At 38.8% G+C, this 25757-nt stretch overlaps 1 protein-coding gene across 1 annotated transcript in view; it reads left to right on the forward strand.

The window, feature by feature from the left end:
* The window catches only part of KCNB2 (potassium voltage-gated channel subfamily B member 2), a 193189-nt gene extending 173730 nt beyond the window's left edge, over positions 1-19459 (forward strand). The window contains exon 3 of the mRNA XM_042466191.1: positions 17074-19459. Within this exon, the coding sequence (XP_042322125.1) occupies positions 17074-19230 (2157 nt within the window). The 3' untranslated portion in view covers positions 19231-19459. The remainder of the gene's footprint in view (positions 1-17073) is intronic.
* The last annotated feature ends 6298 nt before the right edge of the window (positions 19460-25757 follow it).

Raw genomic sequence — 25757 nt, forward strand, 5'->3', positions numbered from 1 at the left:
GAATCGGATCTATTAAAAACGTTGTATTTTAAATCATTTCAAATCTTAAGTGAGAACACCCTCTTAAACTTCATCCAAGTTTACCTCCCCACCCAGTTTACCTCCCTTCTGGGGTGTTAAAATGAGTGGGAGAGATACTGTGTTTGTGTCACCAGAGTTTTTCTGTTTTTCCACATTAATGCAATTGTATGTGATGGACTCATTCTGAACAGAGTGATTTGACCCAATCCATGCTTTCAAAAGTGTGTCCCATCTCAGATGGGGAAGATGCAGTGCTGAGAGAACAGAATACTTTGAAAAGCCTCCATACTTCAGGAAATGGCTGAATGGCAGGTTGCTTTGGTGGTGGTGGCAATGGTTGTGCTGTCTGTGAATAAAAAGAATAAGGAGGAGGGAGAGAGACAGACAGAAAAGGAGAATGAGGAAAGGTGTTACCATAAGAGAGAGAAAACAAGACAGGAGAAGCAGAGAAAGACAGAGAGACAGAAAAGGGGATGAAGTCCCAGCTCTGCCCACTGTCATGTGTGAGTCCCCCAAAAACATTTCCTATTGGTTAGAGCCATTTCATTGGGAGGGAGATGCTGCTTTACATTATGCTGTTGCATTAAGAGACCCTACTCCTCCATTTTTAACTCTTCTCACCAATTTTTTTCTCTGTTAAAAATAATGTAGCACCAGAAAACCAGGTTCTATTTTTGAGGCAGCATCTCAGCTTCACACCTAACTACATAGATTTAAATAGAGCTCCATTAATGTTCACAAGCAGCTGATCAAGCCAGACAGTTAAGTCTCATATCCATTAAAGCACAGCCTACTGTAGTGTGACAGGTCTGTGAAAGCCAAGGTGTTTTATTTTATCAATAGCAATAGCAAGCACATTATCAAATTTGACTTTGCTTTCTTAAGTATAATCTACCAGAGTATTGTTGTTCCAAATAGCAGATCTTCTTATTTTCTTCTTTTAATTTTCTTGGCCTGTTCTATTACAGTTTTTTCTATTTATATCCCTTCAGATGCTGCTTCCATATGAAGGGTTCAATTGTTTTAACTAATTCATGTCTCCCCGCCTCAAATATATGTTCTCTGTATTCTATAAAACTTGGCATTTATTGTTTGTTGGAATATCTGTGCTGGAATCAACCTGGTGCACTCTGCTCACATAACGGTTAAGGTTGCCAGATCTCAGGGTCTGGCCTTAAGGTTTTGGGGGACATCTTCAGATGGAGGATGGGGGTACAAGTTCTCTAATTTTGGTGGGCTCACCTTCAGGCAAAAGGAAATAACTGTGTACAGATCTCCATCTCATTTATTAAAGCAGCAGAATGCTACAACTAGCAATGCTTAATTGATTGGTTGTTGCAACTTGCAAAGACAGAGTACTTGTGCATTTACTTAATCAGCTGCTCCTTCCTTCCCAGTTCTGGTAGTCCCAGGACTCACCCTCTGCTCTGCATTGATTTTCTGTCTCCAATCAAGTAGGCTACATTAAATGTTTCTTATCTGATTTCTCTATGAAAGTGAGAAGGAATGATACCCTCACTTCACCTTGCTCTGGGAACAGCCCTTTTGTATAAGATTTCTGTCTTAATTTCCGCACAGTAAAATACAGTCTCTCTCTTTTTTTCCGGAACATCTCTGAACATCTGTGGCTGGTACTTAATGCATAGCACTTAGACATCTGTAGGAGCTGGAAACCTCAGGGCCTAGGATGATCCTGAATGGGCAACCATAATGGAAGACCATCATGCAATGATTCACTTTTCCCAGGACCATGTATGTTAAAGGGAGAAGAAGGCAAGCTTCTATCACTATCAGGAGAGGGAAGTTAGCAATTCCAAACAGCATTTTTCTCCAAGGCCTGCCTTACAGGATAAATGTGTAACAAGGTTTCTAATACACCAATCTATTAAGAATGGGCTAATGTACACATTATGGTTACCAGAAAGAAGAGCCTTGAAATTGTCCTCTACATAGTCTTCTCACCACATTCCAGCTGCACAGGTTTTGCATCATTTTTATTCATCATAGGGATCAGTGCTGATGTGGAGCTATAAGATATGGAACACTATCCATATTGCACGCTATGACCGAAAGATGAAGAAAACAATGCACAGCTGTTCCACATCCTAAGTATTTTCTGGCTCAGACTCTGAATAAAAATTATCTAGGTATTAGGCATGCTTATTGCCCAACATCCACATAGTGGATATTGATCCAAGACATCCGTTCATGAAATAGAAGTGAATCAGCAGAAAACTAATTGAGAGCAGCAGAAATGCAGAATTAAAAGAGATGCATACAAAAGTAGACGATCAGGAAAATTGACAAGGGCTGAAGAGTAGCATAGAAAATAAGGAAGCTAGCTTGTTCTAATCTAAACCAAGGTGAAAAAATAAGGAAAACAGGGGAGATAGAGAACATTATGTAGGAATAACAAAACCTAGGCTTCATACTTGAACAGTTTCTTGTGTTATGTGTGTATGCAAATGGATGACTCAGGGTAGTTATGTGTTAGAGCCCAAGATGATTCAGCATTCCCTCACCAGAATCCTCTTGGGGTGCTATGGTGACATATTTCTAAGCTGTATTGGCAATTGTACTTTTTTCACACTTGTGTGAGGAGGTTTCCAACATCCCCTTACACAATCCATTCCAATATTTGCCCACAGCACAACAAAACATGGGCCCAGCTTCATGAAGGGCCTCTGAAATGGCTGGAAAACTACCAGCCACACGATTATCCAACTGCTGTCACTGCCATCACCTTCCTCTGTATAAATATGTTGGCTGATCTTTACAATCCAGTATTAATGATTTTGGTCTATGAGCTCTGAGATTATTAGGACTGGAAGCAGGTAGATGGCTCATAAGAAGTAAGCTAATCCTGAAGAAAGCATTGCTCTGACTGTTAAAACAGGCCCATATCAATGCCTTTTGGCAGTTAGATGGGTCATTATTGCTTCCCATCATTTCAGTCCTCTTCTGCTGAAATGTTTGATCTACCTTCCAATGATGTATAATGGCACATGCACCCAGCTGTTGCTAGCTGCATACAGTGGGTGAAAGTTTCTTCATCAGAAGACGAACCACTTACCTTTGAAGGAGCCACAGCAGATGCCTAGTAGTCAGCCAAGTCTTCCTTTGGTTCAGCAGGTCAAGTCGGGTTCAGAGCAGGAAGAGGAACTGGAAGAGATGAGAAAGGCAATGGCTGGGACATCTGTCTCTGGTTTATGGCTCTCTTGACCCTGGACTTTTGACACCAGATACCTCTTGCTTCCATGGCTTATTGATTTGGGAATACTGAATTTCATTTGAGATGGAGAACAAGCCAGTGCAGCTGCAACTCGCACTGTTAGGCTTGTCAAACAGCCATGATAGCCTGGAGGGTAAGACACTAAGGCTCTTTTCCCACATTGTGCCCCTTCCCAGTTGAGATCCTTAGTAGCTTGTGGATTTTGGAAGAAACTAGTCCTCTGTGCTTGAGAGTGATTTTATGTGGAAAGAAACTACTTGAGTTGTAGTTCTATGTAGAAATGTTAGCTCTGGGAGTGTCACAATACCAAATACAATACCAAATTTTGTGTGTGATTTTGAGATTTGTATTGCTGCAGTCATTGTAAAGGGAAGCATAAAAGACATTGTGTCCTAATGTCAACCAAATGGCAGTGCCATAACACAATGAAACAGGGCAAGCTGAAGAGTATAATAGAAGACACATTGCTTACTATTGTCCATGATTTCAGTGGCATTGCAAGATGCTATCACTGAAGTAAATTATATTTGCACACAGAAATACTTCTGCTTATTTAGAGTTATCTCTAATCTCTTTGGCTTAATGACTGTGTATTATATCAGGTTAGATTTTGAGTTATGGTGCATTGTTGATTTTTTCCCTTTTTTTCTTCAGCAGTGATGTCCAAATAGTATGTCACATCGTACTATTTAATGCAAAAAGTGGCTGAAATATGCCATTTCAAATTAAGCTGCCATGTTGGGTGCATTTCCTGGTCTGTAGCTGACGTCCTGCTTTGTCAGCTTAAGAGGAAGAACTCTGCTACAACTGTCTGCTCCTCATCCCAAGGGTTCACAGTTTTGCTGAGATAGGCCCCTGAACAGCCAGGACTAGTGGAGGGGAGGGTCCAGAGAAGTGTCTGGCTGTGCCTCATAGCCAAATGCAGACTGATATTCTTCCACTGAGAAGATGACTTTTCAGTGGGGCTATCATGTCGAAACTTAGATGGGGAAGCAGAAGTTTGGTCGCTGTGGAGGGTGGAAGAGAATATCAGCCTTCACAATGACCCCCAAAAGATATATGCTGGCATAAGTTACACCTGCACTTGTGCACGTCACTAACAGGATAGTGTATTATCACAGTGAAGTTGAAGGCTTTTATGGCTGGCATTCATAGTTTTTTGTGGGTTTTTCGGGCTTTGTGGCCACGTTCTAGATGTCAGGAATAAACTCTTCTAGAACATGGTCACATAGCCCGAAAAACCCACAAAAAACTATGTATTATTACTGTCAGTATGGAAAGGCCTGATGCACTACTGATCTCCCTTCTATATGGCAATATTGGAGCAGAAACACCCTGATGAAAGTTACAAGGGCATATGAGTAGGTTCAGTTGTGCTTCATTCTGGGGAAGTGGGGAATTATACAATATTCCAGAAGTGTTTTATTCATGTGGACCTTTCTCTCTGTGTGTCTCTCTGGCAGGTTATAAACCGCCGCTTTGAGGCGGTCTGCCGCCGCCACTGTTTGCTCCGTGTGGGAGCCGCAGCAGCCACACCGCGCGGCTCCCGCACGGACCAAAAAAGAAGCTCCAAAATGGGGCGCATTCGGACATCACAGATGCCGCGACACGTTCGGACGCACAGCATGGAACGGCCGGCACCATATTGTACGGACAGAGTCCGTATTAGAGCCAGGGGCGTCTAGAAGAGACGCCCCTTTTTTAAAATGGGACGTCCTGCGGACATCCCAAGTGCCGGTCTGTTTCCAGATGTTGGACTTCATGCAAGCATCTAACTTGCACATAAATACTATTGTTAGTCCCAATTAGAGCAGACTCATTGAATCAATGTTGACTTCTTTCAAGTGTTAATGTTAATTCAGTTGGTGTATTTGCTTGGGATTATGAACCGCCTTGGACTAGATTATCTATAGAAATAATAAATCTATAAATTAGAGGTCATATCACCTTTGGAGTATGACAGTTTCTGGACTGATTTAAAAGAACTATTTGGTGGTGAACTTGGGAGTCTTTCATCATAGAAACTACAAAAACATGCCCTTGATAACTGGTATGTCGTTATAAATTCTTAGGATTGTAGCCTAAATGAGGTAGATAGCAAACTGCCAATTAGCAAAACATTTCACGAAGATGACCGTATAGGGAAAATGCAAAGTAAGCTACATGAAGCATTTTTAGAAACATCTGGCAGCCTTCCAAATGAAATTATAAAACCCTATAATGAAAACACATAGGATTTATAGTTTTGTTCACACCTAGAAGAATGGACATCTTTGTACAATACAGACAGAGAAGGATTAAGGAAGAGAGAGAGAGACCTTGAATTTTTGAATGGCTTTTAATGCAAACATTTCAGGAGATTGACATTAATTCACTTCAGACTGAAATGTTAATAGCTCTGAGAAGTGATTCCAACATCAGTTATGGTTCCCAGAATATTGTTTAGTGAAGCCAGAACTTCTTACCTCAAATGACTACATAGAAAGAAAGTAAGCTAAACTGTCAAGCTCCACCTCAAACTAAGTGTATTCATTTGAGCATGTATAGAAAATTCTCACAGTCAAACTGAATCTGCATAGGGCTTTCTCTGTGTAGTCAGAAAGTCTGCCTATCAGAGTCCCCAGTGGCAAGGAACAGCTCTTTGAACATGTCAGGAAGAGAGAGGAAGGAGTGTTCTCCATGTGTAAATACATCTTAGTTGAGATGTTGAGGGGGGGACAACTGCATTGATCCTGCTCCTCCATGCATGTGTTCACTGGGAAATCTAGAAAATGAGCCCCACTAGAACATGGCTGAGAAATGAACAGACTGTGAAACGTTGAAGGACTGCAACTGCCATCAACCCACACCAGCACAGGCAATGGGGAGCTGATAGAGACTGCAGGCTGAGAACATCTGGAGGGCCACATGTTCCCCATTCCTGCATTAAAAATCCACATGCTACTGTTAGCCACAAGCAGCAACAGTTTCACCTTATGTGAGTACTCAAACAGTATGACAATGAGCATTCCCAATTAAGGATATGTTTGAGTCTCTCAAGGAGAATCAAGGAGCAAAAGATGAAAAGTTTGCCCAACAGCATTAATATCTGGCCCACATCCCACATCTGAGACCTGAAAGATCAAAGAGAAAGAGTAAAGCCAAGTGACCTTTTAAGAGCCCTCAGATAGGGAATGGATTCCATTGGTTTCCAGTCTTGTCAACACCAATCAGGGAAGAAAACTACCAGCATTGCACAAACAAGGAGAGAAGATGTCAGTACCTTGGTTTCTGGGCCAGTCAAATTAATTGTCATCAACTGGTCTGGAAAAGATATGATGAGAACTTTGAATCTCATGTAACCTTTGACTACCTCTCTTGGGGAGCTGCCTCATACATTTTACAGAGAGCTAGGGTAACATACAGAAATCCAGATCTGCAAAACCCAACTTTACTCACACAGAACTGTATTTGACTTGTTTTATTGGTATCAAGCAATACTTAAGAGCTTGTTGCTTTTGCTGCATTATGTGTTAGGGAGCTCCACACTGAGGCTACTTTAAAAAAAATCTTTGTGACACCTTTTCCGGGTGATGAGCAATTCATTTGTAACAAGCTGTCAGACAGATTATTTGATAAAGATTTTGCACACCCTAGTCAAGCCGACCAACAGGAGGAATATGGATAGATTTGGTATGATGAGCCACAGTGAACAACCAGATCAGCAGGCCACAATTAGGCTTACAGCTACATCTATAGCTCCCATGTTCTGTGAACTGGCCCCATCTTGAGTCTACTAAAGCCAAACTAGACATACAAGGCAGAATCATTCTTCTTAAATTAGAGTGCCCCAATCCTGCAGTGGTAGCTGATGCCACTGTAGCTGGTGGGGGAGAGACTGGGCTTTCCACAGGCAAAACCCAGAGGTAAGGTCAACTACATTTCATGGGCTTCCCAACCACTTCTCTCACCAGGTTGGAAGTGTCCCCTGTGCCCCTCTGCTGGTTGGGAGGTGTATTGGGATTTATGTGAGTGGTGACCCGTCTACTTAAATTATGTACAAGTGGGAGCTGATTTTTAGAGCAAAACCGTTTCCCAAGTGAATAGACCAGAGCCAGTGCAACTGCTTGTGGCCACTGCTTAGCTCCCTGTGGCCTTTGAGCCATGCCCCTTCTCCCCAGGGCTCATCTCTAGCCAAATTCACCTCTACTTGAAGTGAGGGTAAAGGAAGGGAAAACAAAAAATGGGTGAGGGGAATATTAGTGGCTAACTATTCACAGTATAAAAGCAATTTAAAATATACATCTAAAAATGATTTAAAATAGTCCAGAATGGTTCAGCAAAAACAATACAGTACCCTCTAAAATCTTTAACTTAAAAGTCTGCTCTAAAATCCTTTCAGAATAACAAAGTCTTTGCCTGCTGACAGAAAGAAGGACAGTAAGGACAGCAAGGAGTGGGAAGTGAGTTCTAGAGTTTAGGGGCAGCTACCGAAAAGGTCCTGTCTCACTTCCCCACCACGCATAAGTACCGCTTTAGTGCAGCGATTCCTAAACTTTGGTTTTCCAGGTGTTTTGGACTTCATCTCCCAGAAGGCCTAGCCAGCTTAGCCAGCAGTCAGAAATCCTGGGATCCGAAGTCCAAAAATCAGGAGGACCAAAGTTTGGGAAACTGCTACCTGGAATAGTTGACGTGTGCCTCTTAGAAACTCATGTAATGGTCTTTGAATAAGGCATTCTGACATGACCAGAGAAGGGACCTATTGCACAAAGAGGAGACTAGAAAAGAATTGTTGGGGAGATTAACGGTAATCTAAGTACAGATAAGGCTGCTGCAGGCACTGAGAGGAAAAGCCAAACGTTGCAAAGAAAGAAAAGATGTGAAGAGAATGTCTTATTGTCAAAGAAGCCAGCAGAATTTCAAAGGTAGCAAGAAATAACATGAGGCTATCAGCTCTCTTGTTGCTCATTGCATCAACTAAGAAGTCTGTTATACAAGAGAATATGCAATACTTGGTTTTGTGAAGTCAGAAATATTGTTCTTGCTCACTCTCATACACACACTCACTCACAGAGAGAGAAGGGGGTGGGAAGGGGATGTCCTGTCAAAGTCAAAATGGTATAATAGGGACATCTACTGGCTATAATGGAGAAACGTCCTTGAAATCCATCTGTGGAAATTGCCATAGATATGCTTGTGTGATCATCTTTAGTATGGTCAAAAATTAATTTCTTTGAACAGTGACTCCCAGGATTTGTCAGGTAACATAGCCATTGACTGTACCAGCTGGAAGAACCTGGAAGTTGTGATCAGAAACTTAATTCCAAATTCTATGTAAGGTAAAAATTCAGATGTACATGCTAGTGGCTTAAATAAAGTAAGATCAGTATATTTCAGTGCCTTGTGTGACATCTGAGACTTGTTTATGTTAACAAAAATATCATATAGTTTTCAAGGGGAGGAAAATCAACATCCATAAAACTATAATGGGGGGTAGATATGAGCCAGGATCCTGCAAATGCACTGTGAACTTTCTCCTGGGTCACAGACCAGTGTCCAAGGAAGACAGACAAAATTTGTCCATTTGGAGCAGCCATTTTTTCCAATTCCTTTCTTTTTTTTCCCAAAGCTACTGCACCACAGCATTTTTCTGCTCTTGATACTGCCTGCTCTGGGTATGACAAGCCAACGGGTTTCTAGCCATGGATTAATATTCTACAAATTTACCGAGATTAGAGAGCATTCATTGTTTCATTTACTTATATACAGAAACAAGATTGCAAGTATTCACAAAATGACTTTTGGTCTTACAGATAGATTGTAGTAGCTAGGTTTATTTACAAAACATTTGTTGGATTATGGTTCAAAAATATTAGGCCATAAAATACCAAATACGTTCTTTTGAAAAGTACTCTATAGCACTTATGAAAAATATCTCAAATAAAGGCAAGACACTAAGCACTAAACTGTACAATCTACCAGATGATTGAGTGCATTTCATTGGGTTGTACTATGTCTAGCTGTAGATTGTATCTTTTGACACATTTACTATTATAAGGCCACAAATCTGTAGGTATGTAGGTGGTAAACAGAGCGTTTAGTTTGTGGCCTTATAATAGTAAATGTATAAATACAGGAACCCTACACTTATCTGATAGGAGGATCGTCAAAATGTGGAATCGGTTAACAAGCAGAACCCAGTCTTTTCTTAGCTTGCCAAAGCAAGACTGAACACTAGATGGTGCTAAGTTGACTGCGAGAAAGAAAAGCATCCTAAGTGGACTGGGATGGGAGGATAGCTGCTGAGCTGACAGAGAGAGGGAAAAAGCAGCAGCAATGGTTGAAAGACCAGGGATCAAAAATGAAGTACATGACTATAATCTGTTATCTCCTGAGACAGTGGAATATCCAATAATGAACCATCAAAAATGGGGGGTGCCTCTCTGTCTGTCTGTCTGTGTCACTCTATAAGTACCAAGTATGCTCATGGCATAATGACAATCTTAGGGCATCTTCCCAACTACTTTGCATAGTCCATAACTATTGGCCCTAGAAACTGCAATCCTAGCTGACTGATAATTGCCAATTGCTTGCTAACTGCTTATCACTGCAGATCCACTGGCCCATATCCATATTGTCATTCTATATAAAACTATGTACATTTACTTATACATAAATCATACCGTGTTCAGTGGGTCTTTCTCCTGCATAGATGTGCTTAGGACAAAAGCCTTTTAATATGGAACTAGGTCTTTGCAGCCAACTCAAGGTCTGTCAGGCAGCCAAGTTAGAGGAATCAGCCAAGCTTAAATCAAAAAATAATGATGGCGTTCTGTAGCTATCACTTTTCAAAATGTAGTTGAACAAGGAAACCTGTCTGACAGATTACGATAGATACTCATTTGGGAGAAGTTCAACCTGAGTGTGCATGTTATGTCATTATGCTACTGTCAAGGCTAACAATAGGTAGATATGACAAAAATGAATGTGAATTATGATGCCTTTAAGTACAAAGGGATGTGAATGCAAGATAAGAATAAGATAAAAGTCAAAGCTTGTGGTTCTAATTAGAAACTAAAGCCTCATTAATAATATCTGCAATTCTGAATTATTTGAGTAGAATGCTGGAGTCACATATGAGAATGTAGATTGACAAATCTTCTGAAGATGCAATGGCATTTACACCAAAGAAGAGCAGATTTCAATGTGTGTGTGTTTTTCCTTGTAGCATCTCAAGGTCTATAAATAGTAGCAGGAGACTCCAGGAATAAGCCAGTATCCCATAAGCTACTTATTTCCTGGAATGACCTGCATATTCAAATACAAACTTCATCTGAGCAGAATTTTGAAACATTACTTTTGGGAATTACAGCTCCTAGACTTGCCCAACCAGTATGATGGCAATGGCCAGCTATGAATTCTTGGTATTTTAGTCCCAAAAATAGCATTTCAGAGAATCAGGGATTTTCACTGTCTAATTTGCACTGGACAAGGCTCTTGATAAACAGTTACAAAAAAGAGACCCATGTTGATCTAATAAAAACCACCCAAACCTCTGTCAGTGTACTCACTATCCCAATCTGCCTTCTCACCGCCAATGCTTTAGTCCACAATGCACCGTTCTCTACATGATGTTAAAGTTTCCATTCAATTCAGACATAAAACCTTCTTCTGTCAAAAGCCAAGTTCTATTAATTCCCAAAGTCTTTTTAGATCTGAGATGTCCAAGTTCAAATCCTTGCTGAACTGTAAAGCTGACTCAGTGACCTTGGGCAAGTCACTGTCTTTCAGGCTAATGTATCTTACAGAGTTTCTGTAAAGCTAGAACACCTCAGTCTTAGTTCTGTGGCGGAAAGCCAGGATAAAAGCGATGGCTGTGGGATAAGATTGTCATCAATAAATAACACAGTATTCTCATTTAGCCCTATTTTATTGAAAGAATTCATCATAACTTATTTCTCTATGCACACGTTTTAAAAAGTAGAATTTCATGTATATGTTGTCTAGGAAACAGTTGTGTTTTAACTTATAACAAAATGTCCATATAGGGCTGTTTTTCCTATTCACATATTTCCCAAACTGTGTTCTTTTGGGTTTTTTGGACTTCAACTCCCAGAAGCCATAGCTATGTTGGCCAACAGTCAGGAATTCTGGGAGCTGAAGTCCAAAACATCTAGAGGACACAAGTTTGTGAACCACTGAAATTCTAACTGTTTGTTGAAATGAACGGCCCATTTTACAAGTTGGCTACTTTTTGACTATAAATGCATTTTTAAAATTAAAAAACATTTAAATTATATAAATTAGTGTACATTTCAGTTATCTTGTACCAGTTGTCTGTGATCATTTATTCAGCACCACCTTTGTGGACAGCTCAAAAAATGGCAGGATTTGCTCTTTGTTCATCAGAGTACAGACAGATTCAACTTTCCAGTCATTCATAACTTGGTAAAAGCCAGTGAATGTTCACTTAATATTGACATGGTATATCCTTTATAGATGGTTGTACAAAAACAAAATAGTTATGTACATTCATAAGGTTGCAGATCAGTTATAGTTGGAAGTGAAGAAAATTAAAAAGCAATGTAGTTCTGCAAAAAGTATTCATATTTATTAATATTTTAGAGAAAATTGCCGTTGCACAGATCCCAGAACAACTCTATCTACCCAGAAAAAACAACATCCAAGTCATATCTGGTGGAAATTTATGCTCAAAATTACTTCAATACATTTCCAGACTTCAGTGGAAGATAGTCTGCAAATCTTTAACCACTTACTTGGCAGCAAACATTGCTGAACTTAATGGTCTCCTAAGTAAAAAGGTAAAGGAGTGCCATTTCAGTCCTTCTGAAATTAAATACACTTCAGATTGGGACCATTTTGGGTTTGACAAGCCATTCTGAAAGACATCAAACTGTTAACTAAAACGTTTATGCAATGTTTTGCCACAGATGTCTAGCTATAGAAGGCCGCCTTTCACACAGCTTGGTAGTATTATTCCATACCTGAGTAAACGATTATATATGGTAGAAAATGTTGACTTGTGGTTGCATATAAAAATGTATTTTGCTTTTCTTAGATTGCATCCTGTGCTGAGTCACCTCTTTTCCATTATTAGTGTGATATTTCTAAGCTTATGCTTTGCTAATTTTCCTGTTACTAATGTGGTATTTACCATCAACAAAGTCAATTTAAGTCAATGGAAAGATTCATACTGAACTTAATTGGCATGAGCCTTGCTCTCTCTTGGCCAATTTAGATGACTTGTCTTGTACATCTAGTACTTATTGTTCATCTATCATCAATCAGAGAGTTGTTATTTTTATATTTGGATGGCCTTTCAGTCCTCAACCATTTTTTTTTTAAAAATCTCAGTTGACTTGGTAGGTCACAGTAGCATTGATGAGGAATGCTTGCAAAAGTCATAATTATTTTGTCATAGCAAAATAGCATGATAAACTAGATGATGTTACTTGCTGAAACAATAGGTTGCTGACATAAACCAAAAGGAACATCATCTCTTGTATATACATCTCTGAAACTAAAGATGTTCTGGTTGTGGGTTAGGGTACTGCAAACTGCATGAACTTCTCTGAACAGATCAAGAAATAAGAGGTGGGAAGCAAGATGAAGGGAAGAAATTTCTGTCACATTTTGAGACATCTATTAGCATTACACAATACAGCCAGCCCTCAATATCCACTGACTTTTTATCCATGACTTCATATGTATATACATGACTTCATATGAACTGGTCTCTATGGCCCTATCCAGATGGGCCTTTTAGCACGTCCTGGCGACGTACTAGGGTTGCCTTGGGGCATTGCTTATATACACCCCACAACGCTAGTACATTGCCAGGACATCAAAATGGCGGTGCCCTGTCTACATGGGTACCACCATTTTGACATGATGGTCGCATCGCATCCAAACGGCGCGACGTGGCCATTATGTCCTGACGCCGCTGCAGGGCACTTGTGGCTCCCTTTCAGCGGTGCCAGAAGGAGCTCCAAAATGGAGCTCCTTTCACCTCTTGTATTGCTGGTGCAGTCTTTCCCCATCGCTGTCGGGGTGTCCTTGGGTCATGAAGCATTTTGCTGCTTCCCCGAGGCCTGGAAAAGTGGCGGATCGGGGCCTCTGGGGCTGCCGCTGTGACAGCTCAGGCCCTGATCCATCGGGGAGAGGGGCAGGTGCAGGCCGCCCCAAAGGGGTGGTCTGTATCCCGCCCTTTTGACTAATAATAATAACAGCAATACAGGTAATACATGAAGGTATGTCATTTTAATGTAAATTAAAATTAAACCAACAATTTAAAATACATTATTCAAGTATCCATGGCTTCAAAATATTTTAAAAATATATACATTCCAAAAACCAAACCTTAATTTTGCCATTTCATATAAGGGACACCATTTTACTACTAATAATAATAATATGTTTTATTTATAGACCGCTATTCCGCAATGATCATAGCGGTGTACAGTAAAAATTGTAATACAATACAAAATACAAGGTGACAGTTAAAGGAGGGAGAAGTCTCGTCCTTCAGGCAGTCCCTGATGTCGCTGGGTCTGTTTGATCGCTCCCTCTGAGGCCGAGATGACAGTTGAGGAGGGAGGGGCCTCTTCCTTCAGGCAGTCCCTGATGTTGCTGGGTCTGCCTGATCGCTCCCTTGTATTTTATGGGCCTTAAACATTCATGGAATTTCTTATCCATGAGGATGCTGAAACCAAACCCTTGTGGATGCCAAGGACCCACTGTATTTAGACCTCTGGATATTGTTATACTGCAGGTCCCAGCAGCCCTAGCCATCATAGCCACTGGTGAGGAAAGCTGGGAGTTGCAGTCTAACTGCATAAGAAAAGTGTCACAATTCCTAATCCTGGTCTATATGACTAATAATAATGACAGCAATACAGGTAAAACATGAAGGTATGTAATTCTAATGTAAATTAAAATTAAACCAACAATTTAAAATACATTATTTTATTTTAACATTTTATCCTTCTTAAATTCAAGGAGGCTTATAAAAGTAAAAATGTTGAACGGAATAAAAAGAATTCCATTTACACTAAGATCAGTTCAGATTTAGATAGCTAAAGTAAGTTCAGGTTACTTGTTGTTGTTGTTGTTGTTTATCTTCAAGATGTTTGAGTTAATGGTGACTTTAAGACAAATCTATCATAGAGTTTTCATCACAAAATTTCTTGGCAACACCCACTCAGCCATGGAAACCCACTCGGTGTCCTTGGACAAGTCACATTCTCTCAGCCTCAAAGGAGGGCAAAGATAAACTCCCTCTGAACAAATCATGCCAAGAAACCCCTGTGATAGGTTCACTTTAGGGCCACCTTACATCAGAAATGACTTGAAGGCACACAACAAGCGGCCAGTTTAGATTGAGATCACAGTATCTTTTTTTTAAGATGGCAAAAGATATATTCAGGTAGGTGGGAACGAGAATGGAGACAATGTTGATTGTTTAGGGTGGATGCTACCATCATTAATAAAAATCTTTTTAAGTCGAATATAGTGCCTTCATAACTAACAACTGCTGTCTCATCCTATCTCAAAATAAAGGCAAATATGGGAACAAACAGAGCAGAATTTAGAGCAGAGCTTTGGTATTTCATTCCTATATACAACTGCAGCTGAACAGAGTACTGGGACCATGAACCCTCAAGTTGCAAAAACTAGGTCAGAGCTGGTTTTGCTCATACAGGGGTTGATCCAGACCAAGCTGAATTTAGATGTAATTGGAATAAGCACAATCCAGCGTATGTCTAGTTAGAAATAGGGCCCACTGAGTGCAATTATATTTAGAAAATAGATAAAAAAGATAGAAAATTTGAGTACACTTTTGCACTTCTATATAATTTGACCATGAGATTATTTAAAATAAACAATTTCTCAGAAAAGTATATGTTTCACTGTCTCACCTTCCTTCCTTTGCTCTTTTTCTCCTCTTCTAGATAGTTCTCTCAACTTCAAAGCAGAGCACAGTTTGCTGTAGTGCTTTATAACTGAAAGCAGAAAATTACTGAAGGCCTTTCCAGGGGAAGGGGTTGCATTTCCAAATGCTGCACAAATTCTTTAAGCCGAACATTTTCTCAAGTAATATTAAGGCTGTCCATTTTCTTTTAAATTAGAAATGATTGAACTAATTGCTAAAATGTGAAATATTAAAGTATATTGAACTTCTTTCTTTTTCTGCTTCACATACTATGACTGAAAATGACTTTAAAACACTGCAACATCTCAGATGATAGAACATTGCTTGGAACATGTTTCTCAATGATTATGCAGTAGCTAAAACCTGAATTCTTGCAAATTACAAAATGGAAAATTGTGGCTGTTGGCCTCAACATGGAACCTGTTGGTGGAACACCCTGCCAGAATAAGCAGTTGTGTTAAAAAGCAGATATGCCTCTAGTCAGACTGTACTGTAACCTTTTCCCTCCTCTGAGTTGATGGATGCTGGTCACTTTTCATCTTAGAAATATGAACTAATTTATACATGGGTTTATGGTTAATAGATGTAGACTAAAAAGCAAGACAGGGTCAATTTCTCATACAGAAGTTGTGGGATTAGTTTCCTCTTTATTCTTATATCCATTGCCATATTTCTACACACACACCCATATGCAAGGGTATTGTTTTATCAAATGACTCCTACAACACTGACATTTTTTAAAAAACTAAATTTGTAGCTCAGACTACAGATAACTTTGCTATAACTCTTGTCCAAAACATCAAAGCAGATAACATCTTTTTAATCAAAAGTGGCAAATAATAAAAACCTCTGTTGCTGTTGCACTTGCAGCTGCTGCTACTACTTCTATGTAACATAACACAAACAGGGTGTGCCAAATGATAGTAACAAAATATTTAGATCCAAATTTCATTGATATATTAAGTTTTGGTAATAAATTTTTGTCAAATAGAAAGGTCTTTCACTGTGTAGGCTTTTTATCAAAACTCCAGGAATGTAAGTTCTTAAATGTGAAATAGCCACTAAAATGTCACCAATTTAAACTAACTACTGTACGTAGATCTTTTCCCCCCACACAAATGAAGAAGTGGAAAAGTCAGAATCATATTGATGGTCAGAAATTATTTCCCTTTCCTGTTTTGGAACACAGTCATAACTAGCAAATATGACAATTCTAAATAAAGCAAGGCCAGTCTAAAAATGTTACAAATTACTTAGGATTAACTTTACCCTGACCTATTCTGTGCCATGGTATGGGCTGTAGGAGGTTTGGATCAGATATAATTTAGTTTCTTTCTCACACCACCTTTTCTCTGCCCTCCTGTTGTCTCTTTTATTAATAGATCTGTTGGCAGACTGCTGTGCTGATAGATCTCTAAAATCAGCCATCAGAAAAGGGTTCTACCATGAGAAGAGAAATTCTGCTGTCTGCTGCTTTTGCTAATCCCAGCCACCTACAGCCAAAGTATCTTTGAGCTAGGATTGCATTTTCCATTACACAGATGATACAGTATTTGCAGGGCACCACCAGTATCAGGATCATAATTACAAAGACATTTTCAGAAGAATCAATATGTGAGCAGTATACTGTGCAGCCTTATGCTTCTAAAGTAATTCCAGTTGTGTTCAATGAGGCTTACTCCCAAGCAAGTTTGCACAGGATTGCAGCTTATATTAAGATTCATGTACCAGTATCTCATGTAAGGCCTTTCTTTGAACCCATCAGAGGTTCTGTAGTGGAGCCTGCATAAGTTAATATACTGAATATGATGACCTGCAGTCCTCTTGTTGAATTTCAAACATTCATTATGACCTGCTAACCACTGCTTTCCTTATTTTTGTTTTACAGATTTTGGCCATAGTCTCCATTTTGTTCATTGTACTGTCCACCATTGCTTTGTCGCTCAACACACTACCTGAACTTCAAGTAATTGATGAATTTGGACAGCTAAATGACAACCCCCAGCTAGCACATGTAGAAGCCGTGTGTATAGCTTGGTTCACTATGGAGTATCTTTTGCGTTTCCTGTCATCTCCAAACAAGTGGAAGTTCTTCAAAGGTCCATTAAATGTGATTGACTTGCTGGCCATTTTGCCCTATTATGTCACTATTTTTCTTACGGAGTCCAACAAAAGTGTGCTGCAGTTTCAAAATGTCCGCCGTGTCGTTCAGATATTCCGTATTATGAGAATACTAAGGATCCTTAAACTTGCCAGACATTCAACAGGACTTCAGTCTTTAGGATTTACCCTCAGAAGGAGTTACAATGAACTGGGTTTACTGATATTATTTTTAGCAATGGGAATTATGATCTTCTCCAGTCTTGTATTTTTCGCTGAGAAAGATGAAGATGCTACAAAGTTTACTAGTATCCCTGCATCATTTTGGTGGGCCACCATCACTATGACTACAGTAGGATATGGGGATATTTATCCCAAAACTTTACTAGGTAAAATAGTTGGAGGATTGTGTTGTATTGCTGGAGTGCTCGTAATAGCCCTTCCCATTCCCATCATAGTAAACAATTTCTCAGAGTTTTACAAGGAGCAAAAGCGGCAGGAGAAAGCCATTAAAAGAAGGGAGGCACTTGAGCGAGCAAAAAGAAATGGAAGTATTGTTTCAATGAATCTAAAGGATGCCTTTGCTCGCAGCATGGAGCTGATTGATGTAGCTGTAGATTCTGGTAAAACTGAGGAAGCAGCCAATTCAAAGGAAACCCCTGACGATAACCACTCATCTCCAAGCCGTTGGAAATGGGCCAGGGGGGCTTTGTCGGAAGCAAGTTCTAACAAGTCCTTGGAGAATAAATACCAAGAAATAAGCCAGCGAGATTCCCAAGAACTAAACAATGCAGCAGCAACCTCCAGTCCCCAACACCTGAGTGCTCAGAAACTTGAAATGTTATATAATGAAATTACTAAAACTCAGTCTCAGCCTAATCTTAATGCTGCCTACCAAGATCCATCAGCACAACCCCTGTATGAGGAAGAGATAGAAATGGAAGAGGTTATTGGACAGGGTGACCCATTAGTGTCAGGACCCAAAGAAGTGGTCACTGACATGAGAAGCACTTCCAGCATTGACAGTTTTGCCAGCTGTGCAACTGATTTCACGGAGACAGATCGATCTCCCCTTCCTCTATACTCCAGTTCTCACTTACAGCTGAGGTTCCCAATGGAACCTGCCCACTTAGAAGACCAAAGAGCAAAAAGTTCTCAGCTTTTATCACTCGCAAGAGATAAAATGTTTGCACCCAGAGACATTACCTTTGACTACTGCCCAGTTGATACAACCATGAGCACTGATAACACTGGCTCCCAGTCCCTGCTTCATGGTCATTTGCACTTTGACAGCTCTATGGAGAGTCCCAAAAGTTCTTTAAAAGGAAGCAATCCATTAAAGTCAAGGTCTCTTAAGGTTAATTTTAAGGAAAACAGAGGCAGTGCTCCACAAACGCCCCCAAGCACTGCAAGGCCATTGCCAGTAATGGCAGCAGGTGACTTTATGCAATCTGCCCCTCAACATATCAGCACCATTCTTTTAGAAGAGAATTCACCACATGGGGACAGACCCTTCCTAGGTGCTGATGCAGCACTGGTTAGTGAGGAAACCTCTAAGAAATCATCCCCATTTTTTCCAAAGCAAAAGCTTTTTACTTTTCCTTCAAAAGAGAGAAGAAGCTTCACAGAAATGGACACTGGCGAAGAAGATGACTTCATGGAGATCCCTGGCATAAGACATGACACACAGCAGGATGTCAAGGCAAACTACTTTGGGGATAAACACAAAGATGGGAACCATTTAACCGAAGAGCCTCGAGTCAGTTCTTCTTCACCCAAAAGCTTGGGTCACAATTGTACTCAAGACATTTACCATGCTGGGGGGGAAGTACAAGGGGACAATAGCCAAGAAGGTCACAAAATGGAAAACCATTTGTTTCCCCCAGATATCCATACAAATCCTGGAGAAACAGATTACTGTCCTACACGGGAAACCAGCATGTGACTAGTTAAGAGAGCAATAAATTACAAAAACTCATTTCTTCAAACTGCAGTTAGTAATGCCTATGAACTAAAAGACAGGAAGCCTCAAAAGTACCTAAAATGTTATTTTTGCATGGCATGAAGAGTTGTTTAGTTTAAGGACTGTTTAATTTAAAAGTGGAAATCTTTCTTTTTTATAACAAAAAAGAGAAAAATCAGGAAAAAATGATGCAAGAACAGTGAGTAAAATAAAGAGCTCTTTTTGGAGCCCATCTTCTGCAATGTTTGACATTTTTGATCCTTTCAATCATGATTGTAGATAAGGGTTTTTTTAAAAAAAATCTTTTAACTTTTTTCCCTCTTAAATTCTGGAATTTGCACATGAAAGGATGAAATGTCGATGCATGTGTTCATAATGGTGTGAAACAAGGTGCTTTGAGCCTGCAAAATGCATACATTTGTAAATAGTTGGGGTTGGTGGGGGAGAGCTATGGTTATCAATGATCTGTGGAAAACAGGTTTCCTGAGACACAGATATTTCCTTCGCAGTCTGCTGCCTGGAGGATTTGTACAGACTTATGTTGCAAAATTGCAACTTCTTCTAAAAGCATCTCACCTATCTTGCTTTCTGTTTAAAAGCTCATAAAAGTATAGGCTGTTTACTTTAAGTGAGTGACAGGGTTTCCCATTAATTTGTGAAGTACATCTTAGGACTGATTACTTTTATTTGTATAGTTTTCACAGATGCACTTGCAAGCTTTGAATAAAATCCTGTTAAGACTCTGCAAGATTTAATGACCAGAGATTGAAATTTCAATATAACAGCTGCCAAATATCAAGACAAAGACAAGTTCCCATTATGTTATGTAATAAAATGATTTTTATGGCAATGAAATGTGCCAAACAGCCATGAAAAATTATTTTTAATTGAAATATTTTATATTACTACTGAAATCACTGAATGCATTATTGTTAAAATATTATTTTTGGAAGACTGTTATTGAATATTGAATATTTACTTCTTTGAGAGCACTGTGTCATTTGCCCATTATTTTTCATACTTGGGCACTCCAATTTTAGATACTGTTATTTTCACAACACATTTTCTGGCAAAAAAAAAAACCCAGTATTTTAATTGTTTTATTTTTCATCAACATAAAACTGAACCTGTTTCACTGATTTTACTCAGGCCCTTCAGATTATGCTTCAAAAGAATAGTTTGTAATGGGGCTGAGAAGAACTCAAAGATTCTTAAGGGTTTGTTTTTCCTTGAATCACATTTTTACTTTTACTTCATTGCTACACAGCATCTTTCAATGAAGAAACCACAGCATGATCTTACTCCTGATTTTAGGTAAAGATCTTTCGCTAACAATCACATGAAAAAGCATCAAACTTACATTTATCTATTTGGACCAAATAATAAACACAAGAAGAAGTCTTTTAAAAGGGGAAGACACTGTTCAAATCTCTTTTAATACCTCCTTTTACTCTTAAATAAAGTATCATTCAGTATTTTTCTGAGGCATATCAGTTCTGGAGTTAAGTGTCATTTCTAAACACAAAAAAGCAATACCTGGTCATTAAGTCTCTATGTATTTGTTCTTCATGGCTGTCCAAGTAATTCTATTTTTGCTTTTGATTTAACTTAATTATGTGGCACTTTGCTTTACCTGTTTCAGTGACTTCTATTGTATTTCATGAACCTCCTTTATTTATTTGTGTTATTTCATTGGTAGATACAGTATTCACACTGACTACTCTAAATGCTACTAAGCTTTTTAAATATATTGCTCTATAATTTCTGTACATTTTTTAAAATTTTGCAGACCTGTTTACTTTGCCTTTATAACTACAATTGTATAATGACCACACACAACAAAAGTTAAACGAAACCTTGGCCTTAGGCTGAACATGGGAGTTTGACAAATGAGTTAAATGAAGTCATGATTTACATCATAATGCTTACCCAGGGAACTTCGCTGACCATCATGAGCTATAGTTTTAAGACCTCAACCTGAAATACATTATTTTCACATGGAAAAATTAAGAGTTTGCAATGACTAATGTTTTTAAATACTAGCCAGGGGATGTGGGGAGTTATAGTCCAAAAAAGTTTTCCAATCTCTGGAAATATTGGTATACTGTGTGAGATAGATTGTTGATGTTCTCGTTTACAGATCTTTTTAAAAATGAGCTCCTGAATTGTTTCAGCCCATAAATATTGTTTCCCATCTCCCAAACCCTTTGCACGTCTGAAAATAGGGGAGTGTTTTACGCCTTTCTGCCTCTGATCTTATAAATGACATTAGGAGAAATTCAACTGGTGTCACTAAAACATCACCAGAAGAGGATGGCTTGGAAGAATACAAAAAGAAATGTTTGCATTGATAGGAGAACCAATAACTTGTTTTCTGGTAGCACAGAAAGACAAGAATGTTAACTTTGTCTTGTACAGCACACAGTGCAGAATGCAAATTCATCCACATGTAGAACTATAAAGACCTCTCCACTGACTGCACCATGCCCTCTTTCTAAAACTAATAACAGAACAGAAGTTTTAGGATTATAGAACTGTAGAGCTGAGAAGGGATACCAACAATTATCAAGTCCAACCTTCTGTCAATGCAAGAAAGAAGCATGTTAAGGTAAGCCATCTAAAGAAACTACAATATGACATGCAAGCAACAGAACTATACTTCTAGATTATGGTTTGTTTGTTTTTTACTTGATTCTAAAGAAACAGTAACATCCAGCATCATATTGCTATTCCTTGTTCTCTAAATGGGAAAACTGCCAACACAACTTTATAGCAGCCTGTTGCTATATATGATATAAATAGTTCTACTGAATCAGTTATGATTTTTATTATTATTATTATTATTATTATTATTATTATTATTATTATTTACTACTACTACTACTACTTCAAATGAAGCCCCAATTAAGAGTGTATATTTTAATGGGCTAGAATATTCAATGGATTTTAGACACTGACATTTGTATCCCAAGGAACTCATACAGTATAATATTTATGGACACAGATGGATGGGGCTTTTTTTCTAATTAATACACAAGTGCAGAAAGCATTTGGTCACACCAAACATTTTAAAGAATTAAAAGGCGGGGGGAACAGACATGAAGAAATGCAGCTACATTGGGAAGAGTTCCTGTGAGTACAAAAGGCATGTTTAAAAACAAAGTACAGTCGCCCCCTCCATTTTCGCAGACTTGGAATCTGCATCCCTTGCCCATTCATGGGCAGCAAATGGAGGGGGACAAAATGGTGCGCGCCCATCACCATTTAAGCCAATGGGGCTTGGATATCATGATTTTCCATTTTTTGCCCAGGGGGGTCCAGAATGGATCCCCCGCCAAAACAGAGGAACGACTCTATATCTAGGCCTTTTATCTGTACCTGTATGATAGTGGTCACAGCAAAAGTGAAAGTTAAGACTTTTGTTGTAACCCTATTGCCCAGAGTTGCTTGCACAGCTAAGTCTTAAGAGTTGCAGATGCAACTATAAGGAAACCATTAAACTTCTTTTCATGACAGTGGTTGGGTAATGCCATTAAAGCTACAGTGTCCTAGCCAGGTACACTGACTAAGAATTGATAATTTAGGAGTGATGGTCAAGGTCATTAAGTACATAAGCTAATGTGATCACAATACACTTTTCAGCAATGCTGGTCAAAGGTTCTGTTCTCTCCCATTTCCCTGAAGGGTAAACAAATGCATCCAAATATGCTGAAGTGATCTTCTACGCTTACATTGCATGTACAGTAGTTTTGTTAAGATAAGAAAGCAATGATTGCAGACAACTTCCATGACTATTTTAAAGACTTTTATAATAACCTGCAGTCAACACATCATTTCCTCTTCAATGTAAGGTCCTGTGGGCATGATGCAAAGAAGCCATAACATGCCATTACATTCTATGGCTTATAATAAGACACATAGGCTTAGACATAGGCAGAGCTGTAGGTGGAAGATATCACTGAGGACATGAAGAAATGGGTATATATTCACATGTGCATTTGTGGGTGGAGAAAAATGTAACTATGTTAAAAGCTGTTTGAGATCTTGTGGAATCAATTGATCACCTTGTTTGTATTCTGCAAGGCCCATAGTTTCTGTTACCCAAATGGAGGAAAACTTGTCCCTGTTCCTCCCTTTCCTCCATTACATTTATACAGTTATCATGGTATTGGTCTTAGATCAAGACTGGTTGTCACAGAAGAACAGTGTTGATGTTTCTGCTTCAGATAAACATGTTTGCAGAGCCTTGGCTCTTCCAGTGGGGAACTGCAAGAGGGATGCTCAGACTCTGCATTTCCCCCCAAAGCAATCCTCAAAACTCACCCATCCCTGAAAGCAAATTCAGGAGAGTAGGGAAATCCCCTAGAATGAATTTCAAAGAGATACAAAGGATGCAGCCACAGGAAAGCAAAACCAGCCAATCTCCTCACCACCCAGTGAAACTACTTTCTGGATCCTGGCCAATATAACATCTTAGTACTCTAGTAACGGGGGATTTGCCAGTGTGATACACAGGAGTATAAGTAATCCATCTGGAAACCCATTGTGACATTCAAAGGATTGTTCATTAAGAGGTCAAAAGCTATTGAGAGGTCACATAATTTTAATCTGGGAGCAGCAGTTCTGCAGTCAAACCACCCCTCTTATACAGTCAAAATTAAAACTAGTTATAGCAATAAATTAGGTGCTGCTCTCATTATTATTATTATTATTATTATTATTAACCTTTATTTCAAGTGAAGTTGCTACTGTTTTTACAATATCACAACCAGGTTTACAGGCTATTTTCTGCCCATTTGTTGAATGTAAATGGCTACTAAATAAGACCATAGTAATGGAGAATCTACTTCATAGCAGTGCATTTTCACCCATGTCCTACGGCAAGGAGCATGGAAGGACTTTGCCTGACATTGGTTGTTCTGTGAAAGGACTATTTCTTTGTTAGTCATTTCCACTGATTTTTATTAATATTTTTATTGTGGTCTTTTTACAAGGAGGGTTTGCTATCCACTCTCATGACAGAGATAAAGCCTTGGATCCAAAGATCCACAAGTGCAGACAGAAAGTATTTTTGTTCATCAACTGGGGGAAGGCTCACTACAGAGTCAGACATGTGCTCTGTTTATTGCACATTGTTCAAGATGAATCCTCATTGAGCAACTTTTAATAGAAGCGGCAGCTGGCTGAAAAATCAAGAGATCATCTCTCACTCACACAGAGGGATAGAGAGAGTGTGTTACAGAAGAAAATGCCTCTTGCTTACAAACCTTGGAAAACATGGGGGGGTCTACATTTGCAATGCTTCAAAAGGCAAATCTCTAGTCCAAAACCAGGAGTCCTTTTGAAACATTTTTTAAAACTGTAACAAAAAGTAACTCCTTTAATATGAAGTCAAACAGTGATTTTTCTGTCAATTCAGACAATTGAAAAAAAAAAATCACATCCCAAATCTGTGAGACTAGGGCAGAGTCGTAGCATTATACCTCTATATATTCTCATGAAATTATGCAGAGCTTTACTTGCATACATGATATGCAAGCCAGCACCAGTCATGCAGTTAAAGCACTTAGGGATCACTTTTCCATGGAGAACAGAGCTCAGCACTTAGCCTGTTGCAGCGAGTTAACTGTAAATAACCAATAAATATGTACAATTTCATATTTATAATTTCTGTGTTATCTCATGTATTTGTTTCATATCTACAGTAGAATGAACTCAGTTTAATTTTAACATTTCTTTTCTTCTATGGATGCTACAAATGCTGCAGGGGAAAAAAGCACAACAGTATTTATTTATTTTTTAAATTTATCATGGCACAATAGCTGTGTCTTGACTATTGTTCAATATTAATGGAATGGCAGCATTTCATTGTAAACTGCTATACTAACAACATATCCTCATATATATTTTTTAAAGGAAAAACATACTTTCAGTAGAGATACATGCATATATGATAAGTCTCATCTAATCTCATTCATCTGCCTTTACAAAATGCCCCATCTAAAATGGGAGAGTGTGCTGCTTTTGTTGTATAAATGATTTGTCTTTTAAGAATGGGGGAAGACTAAAATTACAGTATTCTCGTAAGGCATTTTGCAATGGTAACAGCATCAGACATGCTTTGTTGCATTATTGTATTTACTAGAAATGTGTTGGGTTCACCTTTTTTTATGTAGAGAATACCACTTTAAGTTTCCCACCCTCTTCTGTCCATTGTACACCATTAGTAGAACTTCACAATGGTATTCATATCAATATTTCCATATCAGCTGCATTTTAACACCATGAAAAGGAAACGTGGTTATTTATTTATTTTTGGTTATGCTAGATTTTGCTGATCAGCTAACTTTTTCTGCACCAATCAGCATATAAATATGCATGTGGTAGTCTGTATTGTACAGTTGTTCAACATCAAAATACTTGTTTATTTTCTGTCAAATGTCTGTAAAATGAATGGCATTGTTCTCCATTTCAATCTGCCAGAATAAGCAGAATAGTAAATAAATGTG

Source organism: Sceloporus undulatus, chromosome 4 (genome assembly GCF_019175285.1).
Source record: "Sceloporus undulatus isolate JIND9_A2432 ecotype Alabama chromosome 4, SceUnd_v1.1, whole genome shotgun sequence".
NCBI lineage: Eukaryota > Metazoa > Chordata > Lepidosauria > Squamata > Phrynosomatidae > Sceloporus > Sceloporus undulatus.